Here is a 22,715-nt window from a genome sequence, read left to right as displayed (position 1 = left end):
TATTTCAGAAAACAAAGGTTCCTGACAATGATACGAAGAGCAACCTAGATTATTAAAATTAAGAAAAAATGTTTCTCTTTTGCTCTACGTTATTTACCCTCTTGTTGACTTTTTTCATTTAGTTCAGCTTGGGCAATGAAAAACTTTGAGCTTGTTTATATTTGGTTCCCAGTAATTTTCAATTCCAGATTTTCTTGAGTTAGCATGATGTTGTAGCATTTGAGAAGGAAAATATTTCAGTTACATCTATAATGTAGTAAGAGTACTTGTAATAATAATTCACAGCTCTTATTCAGAACTTTTCATCAGTGGATTACAAGGCATTTCTCTACAAAAGCAGGCAGTATCATTATCTCCATTTTACATATGGGTAAACAAAGTGAACTGAAGCAAAGTGAACTGAAATAACATGTCCAGAATTCTCCAGGAATTACTGGTAGAGACAGGAATAGGAGACAGATGTTCCAAATTCTGGCCACTAAGCCACCTTGCTTAGTCAGCCTGTACTGTAAAAGTAATTGTGACAAAGAATCTGGACCACTGCCCAAAACCATAGCAAAAATAAAACCTGCTTGTGGACTTCACGTAACAAGATTCCTGCCTGAAACTAGCTAAAACCAGACAATGTGGTTCCTGAGAAGCAGACCCATAAGCTTCTGTATGGTGTCTATTAATCATCACTATTACAGGGTCTTTGTATCATCAGTGGCCCATCTCTAAAGAACACAGTGTCTCAAAGCCACAGTGTATGTGAAGCAGGAGAAAACCACTTTGCAAATGGGGTTAGCTGCCCTGGATCAGTGGTGGCTTGAATAGCAGCCTGAGAGAAGGACAGTTATCTTTCACTCTATAGATAGTAATATGGTGCTGACAGGCAGATCGGAAACATCAGAGATGTAAACTCTTCAACATTTACTCCCCTCTAACTAAAGGTGAAAATGACACTTTATCTCATTTATCTTAAGAGAAATGAAAAATGTAAGGATGCTAGCTCAAATGAATTCATTTAATGCCATTTTCTGTTTTGCTCTTTTACTTAAGATTAATGTCATATGGGGAAATATGCACTGACCTCCCATAAAAGAGAACACTGACCTCCAAAGAGGGGTACTATGGGATAAAAAGTTCTAGAGCCTACACCCTCAAGGGGCAGGAAAAAATATCCTCTCCCAATTAACTGTGTGATCATCAGGCTATGGCAGACAGTCACATGAGTAATGCTGAAACCAACTGACACGAGAAGCCCACATCATTTTTTAAAAATTAATTTTCTGTTTTCTCATTGGTATGGTTAAGAAAAATTGAAGTCAGTAGCAGAAGTAACTAACTTCTTTCTGTACACAGAGTATGTTAAGTACTCTGTGTCTAACAGTTCAAAGGATTAACCATTTTTCAATAAAATTGTTAGTCTCTAGCTGTGGGTGCACTAACCCTCCCTTTTGTATGGGACATGTTAATGAGGGAATTGGGAAGATGATAATGAGGTTCTTGCATGAATATGCAGTGCCTCATTAGCATAATGGCTGCTGTACATGATTTGAAAGTGCCGCTTTTGGAACACGTTGCCCGTGTAGCCGGGGGCCTTTTGAAAGGACCCCATGACTTTGAAAGCCCCCTCTTCCTAAAACCAAATAGGAAAAAGGGGCTTTCGAAGCCAGGGGATCCTTGCAAAAGCTCCCAGCTACATGGGCAGCATGTGTTCCAAAAGTGGCACTTTAGAATTGTGTGTGGCTGCAATTATGCTAATGAGGCACTGCATATTCATGTAAGCACTTCACTAGCATCTTCCAAACTCCCTCATTAACTTGCCCCTTCTGAAAGGGAGGGATACTGTGGCCAAACCCTTTAAGGTGCTACCAGACTGCTTGGTTCTTTCTGTTTCTCCCTGGGCATGCAGTGATTTTACATATATCTTTTAAGCTCTGTAATTAAAACTATCCACATAATACTCTCTAAACATAACTTACGACAGTCTCTTTCATCTTCTTCATCACCACAGTCATCCTGCCCATTGCACCTGAGATTTATTGGGATACATTTCTGATTCGTTGTACACTTGAACTGACCTGACAGGCAGACATGTGTATCTGAAAGACAAAGTTAAATAATCCAGATGAGCTTCTCATGAGAATTTAAGTCACTTTAGCTAAAGATGTTAGTCAGTTTTCCTTTTTTTAAATTCTGTGCTGCATATAATCACCTACCACAGTTGAGTTCATCAGAATTGTCCCCACAATCATTTTCTCCATCACAGATAAAGGCGGGCAGAGCACAAAGTCCAGTTCCACACTGAAAACGTCCTGGCTGACATTTAAATTCAGCTGAGAAAAACAAACACAAGTCTTGCACCGAGGTATTCATGTTTAATAAAACTTGTTGAAAATCTTTTCTGGCATGAAAAACGTACCCTGAATTTCTTTAAGCTCTATATGAACCCAAATGTGAAAGTGTGCATAACAGGCAGAAGTCACTGGAATTTCTCTTTACTGAATAAATTGATCAAATACATGGAATAATCCAAGCTCCATTGCATTTTGCGAAAAGATTTCCATTGATTTCAATGATGTTTGGATTAACCCACTATGAGAAAAATGTTGTTATGAAATCATTTGGATTCTTTGATCTATTTCTTAATAATAATAAAAACCTTTAACCTATGACAGAGGTTAAATAAATCTCATTAAGTACAAAAAAAAATAGCAGCACTATCACAGGGATGGTAATGTGCCAATTATATTATTACTATTTAATGGACTAATTAAATACATTTATAAATTATTACATTAGGATATATAGTCTCAGAGTATTCTGTAGTTACTAAACAACAAATGAACACATTTCTCAATTAAGAAATTTTAGCACTAAGGCTGAGGCAGGTCTAATTGACATGATGATTACATAGTTATTTCTCAGTAATGATGCATCATGCAAAACCCTGTACTATGACTGGCTGAAGGGGACTCTTAGAAGAGATTATATAAATTATTGCATGTGCATTTCTTAATGACTAGATAGTGATTTTGAGATCTTGCAGCCATATCTAGTACTATTTATTTGTAAGCCTCTGTGTACTAATCTTTATGCACAAAACACAAGGGATTACACAGTCCCACAATCTGAACAGATAACATAAGGGTCCACTGGGGCATCAAGAGGATGATGCTAACTTACACTGAGGATGATTGTTTTTATTTTTGCTGATTAGCATTTATGGGCCTTAGGGAAGAAGTCAGCTTTCATTGGGTATTTGAATAAAGAAAAGACAGAGACCAAGAGCAATGATTTGGGAAGGGGCTTGAGAAGGCAGAAAAGATGATGATATGGAAAGAAAATTGAAGAAGAAAGTCAAATGATGACAGACAAATTTGAAACAATGCCAGGGTTGAATTAAGAAATAGCAGAGATGCACATGTGGAAATTGCTGTAAAAAGCATTGAAAGGGGAAAGATTAATTACAATGTAGCAAGAGACAGGGATTTTCCTACTAAGACAACAAAAAAGCAGTCCAGTAGCACTTTAAAGACTAACAAAAGTGGGTCTATCCCATGAAAGCTCACCACCTAATAAATGATTTTGTTAGTCTCTAGAGTGCGACTGGACTGATTTTTTGTCTTAATACTATATAGACTGATATGGCTATCTGTCTGTTACTATCCTACTGAGAAGGTAATTCCTTAATTCCTTCATCAGTTGTTTTCTTTTCAGTAAAAGAAAGTACTAAAGCATACTAAACATGTAATACTAACTCTGATTCCTAAGTAGATTGGGATACACTAGCTGTCCCCAGAGAGCTGGTTAAAATATAAAAGAGTTTCATTCAGGGGACCAAAATCTGTCTGCAGTTATATGTATGTATGCAGCAGATAAACCTTCTGTGCTGACAAGTTGTCAAATGTCTGTGACAAAACATCTTGCTAAAAGAATTAATGCCTGTCCTCTAGACAGTGATAGAATCTGGAGTTATTACTACTGAAGGGATTATTAATAGATCTGAGACTTCTTGAGCTCTGGGCTTGACCAAAGCCCAAGAAATGATACATAAATATATAATCCAGCAATTATATATTTCTGGTGATGGAAAATATGACCAACTAGAGACATTCTGGGTACAACACAAGCAAGAATTATAAGTCCTACTGTGAATGTATTGCTTAATAATTTCCTTACCTGCACATGCATCCTCAATTCTTACCCCAGAACAGACTTGAACAACAATAACCAACGTTACAATCCCAGCTAAAGTTAGTAAAATATGCCCATTTTGATAGAGAGATGAGTGACCTAAATGTAAATTTTAGCTATATTATTCCAAAGAGATATCAGGTTTAAAATGCCAAATGTGCCACAGGGCTCTTAAATGTAGGAAGACTGCTTGGAAGATACATATTTCAAAAAGTAGTTTATACATTTAGGAGGATATCAACATTTTAGAAGGATATTAACAGCACTACATTAATGCACACTAGGGAATTCTTAGTGTGCACCAGCAGCACTAATATGGGTGAGTTAATGTATGACATACTAGTTTACACTATAATTTAATACCCTCTCACGTGGACTAACAAACCGTGCAGACAAAATTTACAGTAAGTCCCTGCAGAGAGTGAGTTAAGGGTAGGCAACTGGTGCAAACTAGATAATCACATTGTGGACTCAAATGTCAGTGTTGGAACACTTTTGGGCTAGATCTGTACAGGCACAAATTGATCCTCCGTAATGTGAGAGTCAGAAAAAAATTATCTACTTTTTAATATGGAGGAGGAGGTCAACAGGTGACAAGGGGCTACTCCAGTTTTCCCAGCATGGAGATTTCCAAGATGATCAAAAACATGGATAGTATGATCTACAAGGGAATGATCAGCACTTCTCTCCACGAATTGTTAGCTCTAAACCAGATTAATACTTAGTTAAAATCAGAAATGAGTCAGATATCACAAGTCCCATAAAATACAGAAGGGTAAAGACCATCTCCATGTGTCATTTTCTCTCCAAGCTTTTTTTCCCCCCAGAGGTAAGACCAACAAGCAATAAATGTTCAGCACAAAATGTCCCACAAAGAGTACAGAAGCATTTGTGCCATATATCATCTCTGCAACAAATAGACACTGCTCAATAACATCAAACTGCATGTTCTCTGATTCAGGTAGATGTCCTGACAGTTAATGCAGGTGCTGTTGATGTACAGATGTTATCACTTCCATCACCTGTCTTAAATCTTTTGGAATCTAACATTTTTCTGTGACTAAGATCCACAATTCTAATTTTTTATAATACTCCAGTAGATTCTCACATTGTCTGCAACTGAGACTTACTTTGCTGTCAGACATGTGTCTCCCAAGAATTTCCCAGGGAAACACAAAACACAAACAGAAAACAGCATGGCATCCCAGGAAAACACGAACTGTATTCTTCTGCTTTCATATAGGCCGTGTCCACACTAGCCAAAAACTTCGAAATGGCCATGCTCATAGGAATAAGGGGATTTTGAAGTAGCCAGGGTCCTTTTGAAAAGGGGCCCCATCTGGACGAGCCGTGCAGTGGCGAGCCGCATCAATTTTGAAGTGCTGTAGCCACCCGCATTTTAATGAGGCGCTGAATATGTATTTCAGCGCTTCATTAGTAAACTTTGAAATAGTCGTTTTGGCTAGTGTACACGTAGCCATAGCGGGGAGACCTGAAATATTGTTTAGATCAGGAACATTTCTATTTTATTTCAAAATTTCAAAGACATATTAGTCCTCAGAAAATTGAAGGTCACCTCTATATTGCACTTATAGTAGCTGCGTTCACTGCCAGAGAGACCAGAGTATTGGGAGTGACAGGCAGGAAGCATTCATATTAAATGTAAAGAAGAGAAAAGGAATCTCACAGTCATGTGCTAGAGAGGCTATTAACTGAATGGCCTGATTTACTGAGGTACCAAAGTTATCTTTCCTCTCAATATAAACTTGTAATTTTCAGTTTAAGGAGACATAACTGTGTTAGCTCAGACCAAGCACACTAAAAATAGAAATGTAGTCACAACTACATTTGAACAAATGGACAGATATGCAGACAGACAGATGCACAAAATCAAATGTACAGTAGAATAGTATAAACAGAATAGGGTTTAAAAATATTTTAAAAACCTTTGTACTGAAATTAAGGGTAGTGCAACTTCGCTAGTTTTGTTCACACATTGCAGACTATCCTGACCATTTTTTCATATAGTGCAAATTCAATAAATTGTAAAGCTGTACATGTAACTGAGGATGAAACTATTGCATGTGATTTACTACAATGTTCATGTGCTGAGCAGAATTATAGGTACATAAATGAAATAAAGGTCCTTTTGTCATAAAAAGTGAAAAGATTGTGTGTTATTTAAATTGTGACCATGAAAAAAGCATCACAACAGAATGCTTAGTGTTACTTTGCTTCATCGTATTTTTAAGGTGTGGATTAAAAATAGTGCACACGATTAAAATGAAATGACTGTGAATTAGAATTAAAGAGGAATATAGCAGAAAGAACACTTATTGTGAGTATGAATTTGAAGATACAATGAAGTCATGATCCTTTGATTTTTGGAGATATGGTTAATCACATAAGTGATTTGTGATTGAGAATGAAAGGAGGGATCATCATCTAGACATTAAAATACAGTAACCCAAGACACGAAAAACAATGCCTTCCGATACCTAAGAAAACATGCATTCCAGCATCAAATTATAACAGCTGTCCTCTGGGCTACGGAGAACATCATCATAATTGGCTCTAAGCTATCTAAGATGTGATGGGGGAATATTCCAGAGACTACTGTATGAACTATGAGATGCTATCAAGGAGAAATCTGCTGATTCTCCACCACTAACGGAACACCAAGCCAAAATTGCGTAAGATGGTTAGAAATATTTCATAAAAACTATTTGTACCTCCTTCGTAAATTCTAATCTCCAAACAGCCTTTTGTATTGTTTGTTAAAACAGGAAACCATGTGAAAATTATTCAGAGTTCTATCTCGAGTCACTTGGAGAAACCTTGCACAAATGTCACTATTCAGGAAGATTAAGAATACAACTTAAACACAATTTTCAAGAAACTAACCAAAAAGTTAAATTGTGATTTTGGAGCAATTAAGAGAGAACTACAGGCTTCTTTCAGTTTTGTATGACTTTTCAAATGACATTTCGCAGTGATCATATTACTTAACTTTCCAAGTTTTGCACTGCTGTTATCTTATACAAGGAATTGACTTAGAATGGACTTACGGCATTCTTCAGGTTCATCTGATCCATCCCCACAGTCATCTACAGTATCACATTTCCACCAAAAGGGAATACATTTATCAGTTTTGCAGCGAAACTGTGAAAAGAAACGAAATGAGTAAAGTTTTAAAATATGAATATTTTGCATGCAAAGAAAATAATTCATCAGAAATTAGACGCAGAGCTCAAAACTTACAGTTTACTTGGTTTGCATCTGTGCTTGATTTTGTGGAAGATACTTTTCAATACATCATCCCTCTTTTGAGGAATATCTTCAGCTGGTATAAACCAGTGCAGCCCCAATGAAGTCAGGAAAGCTACCCCATTTTACAAAAGCTCAGAATTTGGTCCTCTGAATTTAAATTCAGAATAGAATTTACATTCCTTAAATAAATCATTTGTTCCCAAATGGGCTTTTATTACAGGTGTGTTTTTCAGCTTATTCTGAATAACGTTAAGTCTGAGCTCAGTCTAATCTTTTCTGCCAGGATTTTCCACAGCCAGGGTATTGCTGCTAATTATGCTTTGTGGTCTGTAGTTAGAAATGAAGTAGACATATCTTAATGGGTATTGTGGAGGATAGCTGGGAATCACCGAAGATAAGGCGGGTCCTGTGAAGTAGCCACGTAAATGACTTTATAGAAAAGGACTTTCAAGTTCTATTCTAAAGTGTACAATGTAGTATTTCCAGGTTGGCCTCTGCCTTAAAATATGCAGCTGAAAGTAGCACCAGGTTCAGTATTTCTTCAGTGTTTATGTCCAAACTCAGGTAGAGCTAATTGCAGTAGGCTCACCTGGAAATATTGAAAATATAGATATTCATGACTATGTCCTCATATATAAGAAGTCCAGAAAGCTAGAGACACCCACTCATTTTGCTTAAACCATCAAAAATAACTTTTGACCATCAGAGGCCTGGGAAAAATGAGATTTAGAACTGTAATAGCTTCAAAATCAAAGTCTCCCAATCCCATTAGCTCTCAGAAATGACATACATCTCACTCACATGCATTAAATGTCCTTTTTCTTCTTTGCCTGGTAACACAGCTTTGCCAGTTTCCCCTTGTATGAGGGCCGAGCCATTGTAATCAACACTTTCCACTTTTAATCTATACTAGGTTGTACTATTGCTTTTCACTTCACCTAAATTGGGACACAAACACTGGGGAAAGAGATCACTTGACTATATCACATCATCCACGTTAGAGCAGAGTTGAAAGTCCTTGAAAGGCTTCCTCTATGATAGAAGCATGAGGCCTCAAAAAGAACACAGGTGAGTCAATGTGTTCTCAGATGAAATTCTCTAGCCATCTTCTGTAAGACTTTTGGTGTGTGTTCTTAAGAGCTACGTCTACACGTGAAGCCTACATCGAAGTAGCTTATTTCGATGTAGAGACATCGAAATAGGCTATTTCGATGAATAACGTCTACACATCCTCCTCGAAATAGGCGCTGCGAGGGAACGTCTACACGCCAAAGTAGCACACATCGAAATAAGGGTGCCAGGCACAGCTGCAGACAGGGTCACAGGGCAGACTCAACAGCAAACCGCTCCCTTAAAGGGCCCCTCCCAGACACAGTTGCACTAAACAACACAAGACCCACAGAGCCGACAACTGGTTGCAGACCCTGTGCATGCAGCATGGATCCCCAGATGCAGCAGCAGCAGCCAGAAGCCCCGGGCTAAGGGCTGCTGCATATGGTGACCATAGAGCCCCGCAGGGGCTGGAGACAGAGCGTCTCTCAACCCCTCAGCTGATGGCCACCATGGCGGACCCCGCTATTTCGATGTTGCTGGACGCGGATCGTCTACACATGCCCTACTTCGACGTTCAACTTCGAAGTAGGGCGCTATTCCTATCCCCTCATGGGGTTAGCGGCTTCAATGTCTCGCCGCCTAACGTCGATGTTAACGTCAAAATAGCGCCCAACACGTGTAGCCGTGACGGGCGCTATTTTGAAGTTAGTGCCACTACTTCGAAGTAGCATGCACGTGTAGACACGGCTAAGATTGCCTTATCCAGAAATAAAATTGTACAGGTAGGATCCACCTTCAGTTGAATCTGTCTCTAGCCCTGCTTGCTGAGGTAATAACTATCCTTTTGGAAGTTTTCAGAGACAATTGCATAACCATAACTTTGAAGGGAGGGCACATGAGCACTGAGAGAATCAGGATAAAATCCAAAGGAAGAATCAGTTTCTTGATCAGTGGAAAAACTCTTATTAAGATAAACACCTTATCTTCAGTGATTTTCAACTGTTCTTCACAGCACACATTAAGCTTACTATGTATTCTGATTCCTTCATGCTTAATTTCAGGTTAACAGCTATGACAGTCCCACCAGCCTAGGAGAAACCTGTTTTCTCTTTGCTTGGACACCGACTATGAAGATTAATATTAATAAGTATCCTTATATAGCATTGATACATACATTTTGCAATGATACTGATCTCCAGTAACGACAACACACTTCATAAAACATCACATTCAATAATAAACTTTTATAATACAATAAAAGTGTGTACAATCAGCTACTTCATCTACTTATCACTGGCGATTCAGGTTCTCTGTGTACAAAATTCAGAAAAAGTTTTTCTTCCCTGTTGGGGTATAGATGCAAAGCTATCTCCTCCTCCACTTATGAGCTTGATAACTTTACCTAATGGTCATGTCTATACTAAAGAGTTTTGTCAACAAAACTGGGGTTTTGTTGAAAAACTCATGGACTATCCACACTACAAATGCGTTTTGTCAAGAAACTGTCAACAGCATGCAGCAGCAGTTTTCTAGGGAGAGTTAAGTCATTCTCGTACAAGGCATAATGCCTCTGTCAACAGATTCCATCAACAAAAAAAAAATGCTCCGGGGTATCCTCTGTTGACAGAGAGGGCTTCCGGTTCATTGGGCAGCCCTGTTTGCAGAGCTTCCAGTTGGATGTTCTGTCAACAGAGGGTGGGGCAGTCTGGCCGTTCTCTGTTGACAGGGGGTGTCAACAGGGGAGCCTCTATTAGCTGTGGACACTTTCTGTTGATAGATATATGTCCCAACAGTAACTTCTGTTGACAAAACTCTGTAGTGTAGACCCATCTGATATGTAAATAGACCTTTAGTGTCCCTGCCTGAATACTGGAATGGCTAAAGAAGCAAACACATTTCTTTGTCCAGGATAGACTTGTTAACCAAATCCCCCTGACATGCTTTGTTTAAATACATTTTAGTCATAATTCGAATGTATATCCATAATGCTTAATATACCCAACATACATTCATCATACAAGGCTACTGATTGATAAATTATTCATTTTGTAATGCCATGTTATGTAACTTCTTCTAGCTACACATTATAACCATATTAAGGTGGGGCACACTGAATTGGACACACCAACTAAGCTCAAGTGAGCTGCTTGCCCTCCGGCACTGGATGCTCTTAGGGTCACACAGGAAAATATTTAAAAAATCTGTATATGTAAACAGGTGGAAGGTGCTTGAAAGGGGGTCAGAGTTTGTAAAGTTAGAAGTCCCTCTAGGAATTAGTGCTGATGACATGGTTAAATGGACAAGAAATAAATACACTATTATATAGTTCCACTATTTGTCAAATAGATATAATCTCTACACATGTACATGTCAGCCCAGCTGTTACTGCAGATTTATTTTTAGTGACTACCTAAGTTTGTGTCATATTTTTCCAGTAAAGCAGGATTAAACATGTTAACATTTGGTTTAACACTTTATTGGTTGGATTTAGTCTTCATATTTGGCACCATAATGCTTCTGCAGGCAACTGATTTTTACTGTAACATTTTAAGAAAACTAAACACTATTTTTTGCAGAAGAAACACAAGTATTTTCTTTCTGAAATGTTTCCCTCATGGCATCATACTAGTTTACCTCCTTCTTGTTAAACAGCCAGTCACTGCAATCATTAAACTTCAGACATAAAAGTATTTTCGTAGCAACTAAGGTACATGATTTTTAAATTTTACATTTAAACACAAATAATTCTCCTCTTTCTATATCCCAAACTGACTGATCTCCACAAAGAATAGCTGACGTTACTCACAAGTTGTGCTGTGGTTTGGTGAACTCTTCCAGCTGTGCACCACTTTCATGAGTATCAACACCTGATTGTAAACAAAGCTGGAAATATGTAGTAAAATGGCAACTCACTTACCTGACTAGCTGTGCAGTTTGACAAGCAGGTTTTGTTATCTGCAGCCAGGTAAAAATTAGTGGGACAGGCACAAGTGTGTGTCTTTCCAGGGGCTAAAAGACACAAGTGACTGCAGCCACCGTTATTTATCATACATATATGTTTAGATACTGTGAATGAAAAGAGGAAAAAAATTAAAACTTACCAAATAACATGATGATTTACAGAGGAAAAAGTAAATTAATTAATTCATTAAAAAAACCACTGAAAAATATTTTCTCTTTAGGGTTGCCTCTGGTAATAGAAACCTGTTATCTCAGCAAATTTGCAACCTCCTTCATGGTAAGAGGGAGAAGTTGAATGTACTAGGTACCACCTTCACCATTTTTACAGTTTTATGGTTTATAAACAAAGCATTCCTTAAAAACAAAAATAAACAAAAAATCACTTTTTTAGCCAGCAATATGTCTAATTTTCATATTAAGGAGCACAACCCTTTTGGATGAGGCAAACTAATTCACTAATATAAACGTAGATTTGAATGCTGGAAAAACGAGAGAGAAAACACTAATCTTTTCCAGCAGCACTCCTGATTTGCTAATCTAGACCAGCTGGCAATTGTTATGTCAATGGAATTGTAGTACATGGATACTAGGAGATCAGAGAACATATGAACACAGTACAACTACTGTAAATTTTTTTGGCCTATCCATTGTTTCAATAACTCTAGGTCTTTTTAGACACCATTTTTTTAAAAATATAAACACTCCCCTGATTTTGCAGCAATAATAGTAAAAGTTTTAGTTAATACTTTATTTTTCCTTTCCGTGAATGATTTTGTCACCTTTGTGAAAATATCATTTTAACAATCCAGTTGATCTAATCAATATCTATAAGTATTTCTTTAATAATTTCAACTTGCTAATTAGTTACCTAAGAAGTATACCTAAATACTCTACAAATACTTATAATTACTGAATACAAATGACCAATTCTAAAACAAAACCCCCAAAATCAAAACAAAGCCTCAGTGAATTCAGAAATTAGATGCTTGTGAAATATGTTGATGTGCTGTATGAAAAGCATGGGTAGAATAATTACCATCAGGTTGTCTATAAGAATGATACACCTGGATATCTGTTATGGCATGCCATGAGTTAATCAGTGATATTCTGTCTGCTCCAGAGGTTTTGTGGGCACGGCTGAGTGACTTGGTTTTTCCATCTGTCCAGTAGATGTAGTCTTCAAACAATGTTAGTGCAATCACCCCTGGAATATCTTGATTAGGGACTGTAATAGGAGATGGTAAGATTAATGTTCAGTCTTGGGAGACTGACAGTTAAAATATTCCACACAGTATGGGCTGACAGACAGAACCACTACATAACCTCTTGTGAATAACTGCACTGACAGTCTGTGAAGCCTGGAGGGTAACTTTTAAAAAGAATTAAATAATGCAGGATTGGTACTAGAGTTTTGCTTGCCTATATTTAGTTGGCCTAACCGCTGCAAAGAAAATGAATGAATTTTAGTTATCAAAGAAATACATCTAAATTCAAAACAAATTAAATGGCAAATTTTAATAAAGTTGTTTGCATATATATATGTTAATTTACTTTGGAAAATGTAATGATTTTGCTTTTCTGCTAATAGAAATTCAACAATCGTTCAAGGCTTACTGATGTATAATTTTATTGTACTTTTAGATACCCTATAATACATAACACAGGTGGATATGGATAATAATTTTCTATTCTAACTTCCAGAACAGATATCCTAACTTGGTTAGGAATTCTCAGTTGTTCATTGAAAAATCTGCATCATTCAGAGCAAATAATTTATGAAAATACATTATGCAGTGATACAACTATTACACTATAAAATTATACTTTTCTAATACTTTACTAAATGAAAGTATAATTTCATTAATATGTTACTCAATGAGTATTCCCACTGAAAACACTGGAAGTACTTGTGAGGTAGCAGATGTAGGGTGTGAACACAAATTAGGAAAACAGAATATGGCCCCCATTGTTCTGAATGAGATTAACAAACACCACTCAAGCACTGTAAACATTCACTTGTATAAAACAGAACAAACCCAGGTTTTCTAACAGCTTTACTTACTTGCTTACTGTAGCAAAAACAAAAAAACAAGAAAACTGCACATCAGCACAACCAGCCGATAAAACAAACTAACAAGCAAACAAAAAACCCACCAGTTTATGACAACAAAAGCCAAACTTTGATGAAAGAGCCGAGTAATGATATCAAAAAATTCAAGAACTTTTGGAAAAACTACAAGACATATCATTATGAATGGGAGATGGCAGACAGATATTTTTGGTTGGGGTTCTTTTGAAATTATAGTACTGCAGGCACAAATCGAAACTACTGTCCTGAACTATATGGTCAAAAAAGGAAAACAGCTGTATGAAGGGGATATTTTCTAACTGTAGTAGAAGCTATATTATCCGGCACTCCTTTGGAACCAGGGGTGCCAGATAATCAAATGTGCCAGATATTGGAGTGGCGCAACTGCTGGCCAGGCAGATGGCACCTGGCCCTGCCCAGGCAGCCAGCTCCCAGTCCCATTGTCATAACTGCTGGCTGAGCTGCCCATTCCCAGTCCTGCTGCTGCCCACACCAGCCACACAAGATGACCCCACAGCCACTGGCTAAGGATGGGTAGCTGCCCACCCTGGCCCTACTCCGATGGCCCTGGCTGGGCAGCCAGACACCCCAACCCCACGGCAACTGGCTTTGTCTGCCAGTCCCAGCTGGGCTGCCACTGGTGGAGAAGATGCCAGTTAATTGAATGTGCGGATGAGAAGGTCATGCTTTTTCTTAGAAACTGTATGCACCTGGAATGCATAGTTGATAAGTTGTCCCCATTAAAAGAAGACTAAAAAATAACAACTATCACCCAAAGGTGATGAATAAACCTTGGGGGAAAAGGGAAAAAAAAAAACAGAAGCAATGTGTGGGCTGAAGTTTAACAGGTGCTTATTATACATTTCAAAATCAATTCCAAAGTTTTGAACATTGCCTAGAACTTCTCCAGTAAACTATTTTGCATGTTAGCAATGGTTCAGATGGAAATAAAACACACAGGGAACACCTACACATTCCTACTGTACAATCTGTTTTACTTAAAAGGTTTTAGTTGCATTAAGGCAGAAGATTTATATTATAGTATTTAGAATTCATGTGAAAATGTAGGCTTAAGTGTTGGACATTTTCATGTTAACTCATCAGAACTCTTGTGCTACATATATAATGAAAATTGGTATTCACTATAATTCGCCACAATTTAATATACTCATGAGCTTAACATCAAATTCTGCCATGTCTCATACAAACACTGATATGTCATTCATTTTGCAGTGAACAAGTATATCTTACAGTTGTTCATAACATTTTTATGCTAAACCTAGTACATCTTGTTTGGCATATAGGGCATGTAAAACAGTATTATTCATAACTGTCAAGTCAACAGATGCATGCATTTGTTTGAATTATGAGTTTTTCTAAAAAATCCCATATAAATATTCTCGGGTCATATTTAATATTTAGAAATCATATCTGACATGGCTTTCATTACTGTTTTTGCCTTAGTAATGTTTTCGTGGTACATTTCTAAGAAGCTGTATTCTTTTGATTAGGAGATTCTTTCCTGCTTATCACCACTCTGTATGGCACAAATAAAGCAGCACTAAAAGCAGGACTGTGTTTTCATTACAGAAGCTCGATCATTATATTTGATTCTAACTTGAGATATTAAAAGTATGATTGACCATTAATGTAAGATTTATTTCCCCAAAAGGGTATCATTATGTTTTAAAAAAAGCAAAAGTAAGAGTAATTTAGTTGAAAAGGAAAATCTATTACCTAGATGGTTGTTTTCTGCAGCTGAACTATCTTTTGGTATGAGAATTTGGTATGAGAATGTGAACCTTTTGGAAACATCAGAAGGACATTCATATATACCCATGAAACTTATTTCATCACTTAACCAAACTGCCTCAAAAAGTACCTTCCGTTACTAAAACTGAGGTTTTCAAAGTCACTTTTAGAGAGCCTGAACACCCAGTTCCCATTCATTTTAATGAGAACTAGAAGTTCACATTTTATGTAACCTTAAAAATATCAGCATAAATATTTATTAGTTGGCTAAATATAAATATCTAACCTTACTTCACTATGTTAACAACATGTGTTGACACTAACGAAGTGACTGAAAAAATGCCCAATGGACTTAATTTGAATGGGAAGAATTGGGGAAGAGGTCAATCTGGGAAGGCAATATGATGTGAGAAAAGTTCTCTTCTGGTTTCTGACATTTTCCTGAGTCTAAGTTATATTAATTATAACAAAAATAAGAAAAATACATTCAAAAATGTGGAAGAAAGGATGTTTGTTCTTCCCTACAGTTAGTATCTCAGTCTATTTGCACATCCCTTCTTGGAGCACCCTACCACCAAACAATGCTTCTACAGAGATTAAGTTGGGCCTGTAGATCTTTACAAAAATGTTGATTCATGGCAAGATGAAATAGTTTATGCAATTTAAGTGTCAGAACTTCCATTGGCTCACTCTTATTTTGAATTGCTCAAATGGAAAATCTCCATTTCAGTAAGTATCTCTTTCTAATAGAATGTTTTCTGCTTTTCATAAGGATTTTCTTTTCCTTTTCTTTTTTTTTTTTTTTTTGAATTGGTAGGGAACAATCTCCGAACATCTCTGTCATTGCTCAGCCTTCCAACAACTAAATCATAGATACAACAATTGTGGATCTGAGTACAGTATCTGATGGTAATTATGGGATATCATGTCCGGAGACAATGGAAGATTTATGGGATTCTGCTCAGACATCTGTAACGGGTTCAGTAGTCAAAACTGTCTTGGTCTGTCTGGGCCTATCATAATGACTGAAACCTTGTCCAAACTGATCATGGGTATTTTTGAGGGGATCAGGAAATTACAAGGAAAGTATATAGCAGTCCCTGAAACCACTGAATGGAAAAGTCATTATCAGCGAGCCTGGGCTCATGTCTTCTTTGAAGCAGACATTCAAGTACTTGGTATTATCTTCTTTGGTGAACAAGTCTGTGATGAGAACTCCATACGAATGGAACATTAGGTTCAGGAAGGATTTCCACAGAACCTACTTGTTGTGATTATTCCACTTCAGGAAGTCTTCTTGTTTATTGCAAGCTCATGGAAAGTGTCATTGATTGACCCACTTGATTTTGTAGTGCACTGCTGATATGTTGTTTGTCAGGATTTACATCCTATTCAAAGGGAGAGTGAGTAGCCTCAAAACTAGTCAATCCTGTTGTACGACACTCCAATATTATCTGACATACAGCCCAAGAATCCTGAGGACATCTGATGCTCGTGTGTGCTTCTGAAATAATAAGTTTGACCGGTTTCTGGTATATGGTCTAAGAGAGGTAAAGCTAAATGCCGCAGGTTGGACTAACAATATCCAGATAGCAATTAACCAATTTTTTTTAATTAAAGAAAAATATATCCTCCTGATTTACAATATACTATTACAATGCATGAGGACAGACTAATTTCCAAACTACTATGCTGAATTCTAAAATACTGTTAAATTTGCCAAAATACAGTCCAGTATTTACAAATTTTGTTCTATTTAGGAAATTGTCACTCTGCACATACATGTATGAGAGGGAGACCTCTATACCATTATTAACGTGAGTCACCATTGTAACAATGTCTCAGTGTTGTTTTTAAATAGCTGTGACAAAAGTGATACAAATGAACTTCTTACATTTATTTCATTAAAGGACTCAAAATGGTATCAGGTGTGGGAATGTCAACAGTTTATATAGCTGCATTTAGCACGAGTTTTGCAGATATTCTTGTACTATCTTTGCCATCTACTGTCACAAGGACAAATACCCTTAAGTGTGAGAACAAGACTGGACATTCATTTTGTTTAGTCAGACCTGTAAACATTTGCAATGACTTTACTTTCTTTAGCTCTCCCCTCCCTCTCCAAAGCCATGTGACTGACTACAGTGTTTGAGAAAGACAATGCTCCAAAGAGAAAATAAAGGATGCATACTTTCATAGACTTAAAATCACCTTCACCAAACAACAACCCTTTACCACAGAAGTAGAATGCATCACAGCCACCCAAATACACAAAGGCTACGTCTACACGTGCACCCAACTTCGAAATAGCTTATTTCGATGTTGCGACATCGAAATAGGCTATTTCGATGAATAACGTCTACACGTCCTCCAGGGCTGGCAACGTCGATGTTCAACTTCGACGTTGCTCAGCCCAACATCGAAATAGGCACAGTGAGGGAACGTCTACACGGCAAAGTAGCACACATCGAAATAAGGGAGCCAGGCACAGCTGCAGACAGGGTCACGGGGCGGACTCAACAGCAAGTCGCTCCCTTAAAGGGCCCCTCCCAGACACACTTTCATTAAACAGTGCAAGATACACAGAGCCAACAACTAGTTGCAGACCCTGTATATGCAGCACGGACCCCCAGCTGCAGCAGCAGCAGCCAGAAGCCCTGGGCTAAGGGCTGCTGCCCACGGTGACCACAGAGCCCCGCAAGGGCTGGAGAGAGAGTATCTCTCAACCCCCCAGCTGATGGCCGCCATGGAGGACCCCGCTATTTCGATGTTGCGGGACGCGGATCGTCTACACGTCCCTACTTCGATGTTGAACGTCGAAGTAGGGCGCTATTCCCATCCCCTCATGGGGTTAGCGACTTCGACGTCTCGCCGCCTAACGTCGATTTCAACTTCGAAATAGCGCCCAACACGTGTAGACGTGACGGGCGCTATTTCGAAGTTACTGCCGCTACTTCGAAGTAGCGTGCACGTGTAGACGCAGCTAAAGAGAACAAGCTTTAATATAAGGCCAAAAAACACCAACCTATGACTACATAGGCCTTATTGTCACCTGTCACTCTAATCTAACCCATACATTGAGCAATTACAACCCACACTCGATGGGGACCACATCCTGAAAAAAAAATCTGAACCTCCTCTTCTAGCCTCCAAAAATACACCAACTTCACCAAGCTCAGGATCAGAAGCAAATTCCCCTCAGATGAGGACTAAGGCAAAGACTGAGTCATTGATATTTTTAGGAAAAGTTAGGGACAGCTCACAGGCAAAATAGACAAAAAAATCATGGAAACTGTGACCTATCCCTAACTTTCACTAAAATATCCCTCACAAAACATAACTTCAAGTGGGGCAGCTGTAGGGATGAGGAGCTGCCTGTAGCAGCTGGGAGCTGCAGGATACCCCTGCCCTGGCTTCCAGTGCGGGCTGGGTGATTGAACTTCTCCTCTGGAACCCAGACAGATCTGCCTGTTACCCCTAGAGGCCCACAGAAGCTGGGAACTAGGTGTTCCCCACAGCTCTGGAAGCAGGCGATTTTCCACCACTGCAACAGGAAGCTTAGGGATTTCCCTACCACCCCTGTCAGCAGGGAGCTGCAGAGTACTTCCTCCACTCATAGGTCTTGGAGCTCTGAGGGTCACCAGAGGTACTGGGAGTACTTCACAGGCTCCTTCCCAGCAGGTAGTGGGGGCTTTGCAGCTCCCAGCCACCACAGTCTGAAGTGTCATATCTGGAATTCCACAATCTGGAATCCTCCATGACTAAATTACAGCCTTCATGAGGACACACCAAATTCAGTCAGCACTACAGCTTCTCATAACAATAGATTCAAAATCCACAAATATGTATTCACTGCTGTAATGATCTATATCTCCACAACACACCTTTCAAGCTACACAAGCTCTACACATGTATAACACAACATGCGAGCCACCTCATTCAATGAACGAAATTAGCAAAAACTGTAATAACCATAATGCAACACTGCAATCTAGTCTCTACAGTCATTATGCTTCCAAATGAACTCACTCTCTCTCTCCCTCTCACACACACAGACACACACACACACACACAAATATTAGAGATAGAAACACCATATCAATCATGGTCCAACATTTTCACAGAATGATTGCTCCATATCTGACCTATAAGTCATAAACCTGAAAGCCAACCTGCAAAACACCTTCAAAAGATGAGCCTGATATCTTAAAAATGTAACTTTTCTAGACTACAAAAATCGTGGAGTGAAAAAAAAAACAATATTTATGGCTCCTCACAGCAATGTGTAACCCACTAATCCTCCTTTGCCTTTTGACTGTGGAATGGTTAACTGTCCACATCACTTTGAATGAGCTCCTGCAAAATGTGTTAACATCTTATGCTTCACAGTCTATTTGATCTTGAATTTCACTGTGACATTCTGGCTATGTCTACACTAGCAACCCTCCTTTTGAAAGGGGGACGCTAATGAGACACTTTGGGATATGCTAATAAGGCACTGAGATGAATATGCAGCACCTCATTAGCATAATGGCAGCCACGGCACTTCGAAAGTGCTGCTTTCGATCACGTGCAGCTCATCTACACAGGGTACTTTTCAAAAGGACCCTTCACACTTCGAAATCCCCTTATTCCTATTTGGTTATAGGAATAAGGGAATTTTGAAATATGCGAGGTCCTTTCAAAAAGGACCCCGTGTAGACAAGCTGTGCGCGACTGAAAGTGGCACTTTTGAAGTGCTGGTGCTGCTATTATGCTAATGAAGTGCTGTGGCTACTATTATGCTAATTAAGCACTGCATATTCATTGCAGTGCTTCATTAGCATATCCTGAAGCATCTCATTAGCATCCCCTTTTCGAAAGGGGAGGTCTAGTGTAGGGAAAGCCTATGAGTAACTTTCCCAGGGCGAAGAACTCCCTTTCACCAGCCAAAGTTGATCTAGTAAAATGTGTTATTTCAGCACCTTGTCTTTTTGAGGCATCTAAAATACTGTTCTACAAATATTTTTAATTGAATTTTATGCTCATGAAGAGCAATGCATTGAGAGCTCTAGAAGCTGAAGTGCTTCTCTCATCCTCAGTACCAATCCAGGACAACTGAGAACAGTTCCTGCTTCACCATACTTATCAATGTGCATAAACCTAATTCACAAGTACCATAAAAGAAGCAACTTGCACTAACTGGTGATTATGTCATCAGTCATAGCTCAATGTTCAAGAGTTAAGTGGGCATGGAGACTTGCAATGCTTTAAATAGACTGTTGTACATCCAGGTTAGAAATGAAAGCATGTTTACAAGTGAGAAGTGCAGGCTGGCTTCTATTGCCATTGCCCACTGTCCATGAGGTATTGATACCTAGAGAACTTGAGTCTCCAGAGCTAAATTTGAGTGCCATTGATTGGTTTTGCCATTCAACTGACTCTGGTGTAAAACTCAATGTCGTGAGTGCAATGTTATTTTAGTTTCAGTCCTTCATGTTTGATATTCATAAGGAGTAATTTAAGTTATGGAGGAAAAGTCCTCTCTTTCCACCAGGTGCCCAGGTTATTAACCATTCCTCATACCCAATTTTTAAGTGCGTTCTCTGACTTTTGGAAACTATTATATATGGTCCAGGAGTTCTACTGACATCTAAATGTATGGATGTTTTTACACAATGCGTAGCACTTAGCAAGTCACTGAATGAATTAAGACTGCCCAGCCCTAAGTGTTACAGATGGGCTTTCCCCCAGTTGATAAAATCCATTCCTGAATTTAGCCTGAGAACTCTTTTTATGATAAACACTGGGTTTTATGGTGCCATCTATTAGCTGAATCTGGCATCAATTCCTGTTGGTCTAGGGTAGAACAAGAGAAAATACAAGAGAAAATACACAAGGTTTTATTTTTTTTTCTTTTTTCCCCAAGACTCCAAAACTATGCTGAATTAGCAGATTTTAAGTGCAGCTTTCATTTGCTGCATACGTATGGGTGATGACAAAAATATTTACATCAATGATACTCAGATTGAGGTTTCTACTATGTTATTAATCAATTTGAGTGGATAAAATAATACTTGGTCAGTACGTTTGCTGTTAGAATAATTATAATAATTGTATACTTCCAGCTATAATTATAATCATTCTTATAGCAAAATTACTGACTGTGTGTGTGTGTTTTGAATATTTCCTATCATACTGCTTAAATACATCTATATGGTACTGTAGTAATGTAAACAATGAATTCACATTGCTGTGGCTCTTTTGGGATATGTTAAGCACTAATTTGGCTCCTGAACCACTGAATTCTGAGTATCACTGGTTTAAAGCATAAGGGAAAACAATATTATGGATCATTAATGTGCTATAGAAATTTTGACCACAGAGGAACTGTACACTTTTAATGGACTTCTGCAATATGCTGATATTTCTATATATGTTTCCACCCCGCTGGAATTGTGTAGCCTGGAAGGCCATAGTTGCCACTTATTGATTTCAGAAACAACAAGAAGTCCTGTGGCACCTTACAGATTAAGAGACATTTTGGAGCATAAGCTTTTGTGGGCTTATGTTAGTCTATAAGGTGCCACTGGACTTCTCGTTGTTTTGAAAGATATAGACTAACACACCTACCTCTCTGACACTTATTGATTTGAAAGAAAATTATATTATAATCAAATCAACTAATAACTGACCTTATCAAATGTTCATCAAATAAATAAAAATTAAGCAAGGCTGAAGTTATATATCTAAACAAAAGTTGTTCTAATATGAATACAAAATTTAATATAAATATTTTTCCAGTGTCACAGCATTAAAGCACAAGTGAAGGTTGTAGCTGTCAGACATTTCAGAAAAGGCAGTTAATTTTAATTTATTTTACTGGTTGAGAAACATTTCTGTAGTAGCTCTATTGTTTCTTGCTTCTTTTCATTACCTTTTATTATGTTGTAAACAACAGGACAGCAGCACTGTTTTCATATAATAGCTTATAAAATCTAGAGTTTGCATGGAATGTGAATGACAAAAATGAAGAAAAAATAATCATAATAGAATATTGCAATCTAGTCTTTCTGATGTAGCAATAGAATGCCTTTTTCTTTTACTTTCCTTCATGAAGGCTCCAGCAATCTGTAAACTTCCCAAGAGCTCAATCAGTAACAGCTATTGATTTATAAACATACACTGCTACACAAAAACCTTTTTTCTTTCTAATTTTTGCTTCCCCTTGCATGGAAACACTTTCATTTGGCAATCTGATTTGTGATATATGATATATATTGATTACCTGTTATAATGCTATTGTATTGACCTTGCTGTATGTATTTAAATTTGAACTATTACAATTTAAACCAAATACAAAAGCAGGATGAACTGATTTCCCTTCCATTGTGACCTGCTATGAAGATAAATAACTTTAATCAAAGTC

The 22,715-nt window shown here is 38.0% G+C and overlaps 1 protein-coding gene across 1 annotated transcript in view; it reads right to left on the bottom strand.

The window, feature by feature from the left end:
• LRP1B (LDL receptor related protein 1B) overlaps nucleotides 1-22,715 on the bottom strand; it is a 1,349,009-nt gene that overhangs the window by 155,349 nt on the left and 1,170,945 nt on the right. Inside the window, exons 61-65 of the mRNA XM_075000767.1 lie at nucleotides 12,503-12,691; nucleotides 11,423-11,571; nucleotides 7,251-7,344; nucleotides 2,205-2,321; nucleotides 1,968-2,087 (exon numbers count right to left, since the gene is read on the bottom strand). Coding sequence (XP_074856868.1) covers nucleotides 1,968-2,087; nucleotides 2,205-2,321; nucleotides 7,251-7,344; nucleotides 11,423-11,571; nucleotides 12,503-12,691 — 669 coding nt within the window. The remainder of the gene's footprint in view (nucleotides 1-1,967; nucleotides 2,088-2,204; nucleotides 2,322-7,250; nucleotides 7,345-11,422; nucleotides 11,572-12,502; nucleotides 12,692-22,715) is intronic.

The sequence above is a fragment of the Carettochelys insculpta genome, chromosome 8, assembly GCF_033958435.1.
Source record: "Carettochelys insculpta isolate YL-2023 chromosome 8, ASM3395843v1, whole genome shotgun sequence".
Taxonomy (NCBI): domain Eukaryota; kingdom Metazoa; phylum Chordata; order Testudines; family Carettochelyidae; genus Carettochelys; species Carettochelys insculpta.
This window is presented reverse-complemented; position numbering and strand designations above follow the sequence as displayed.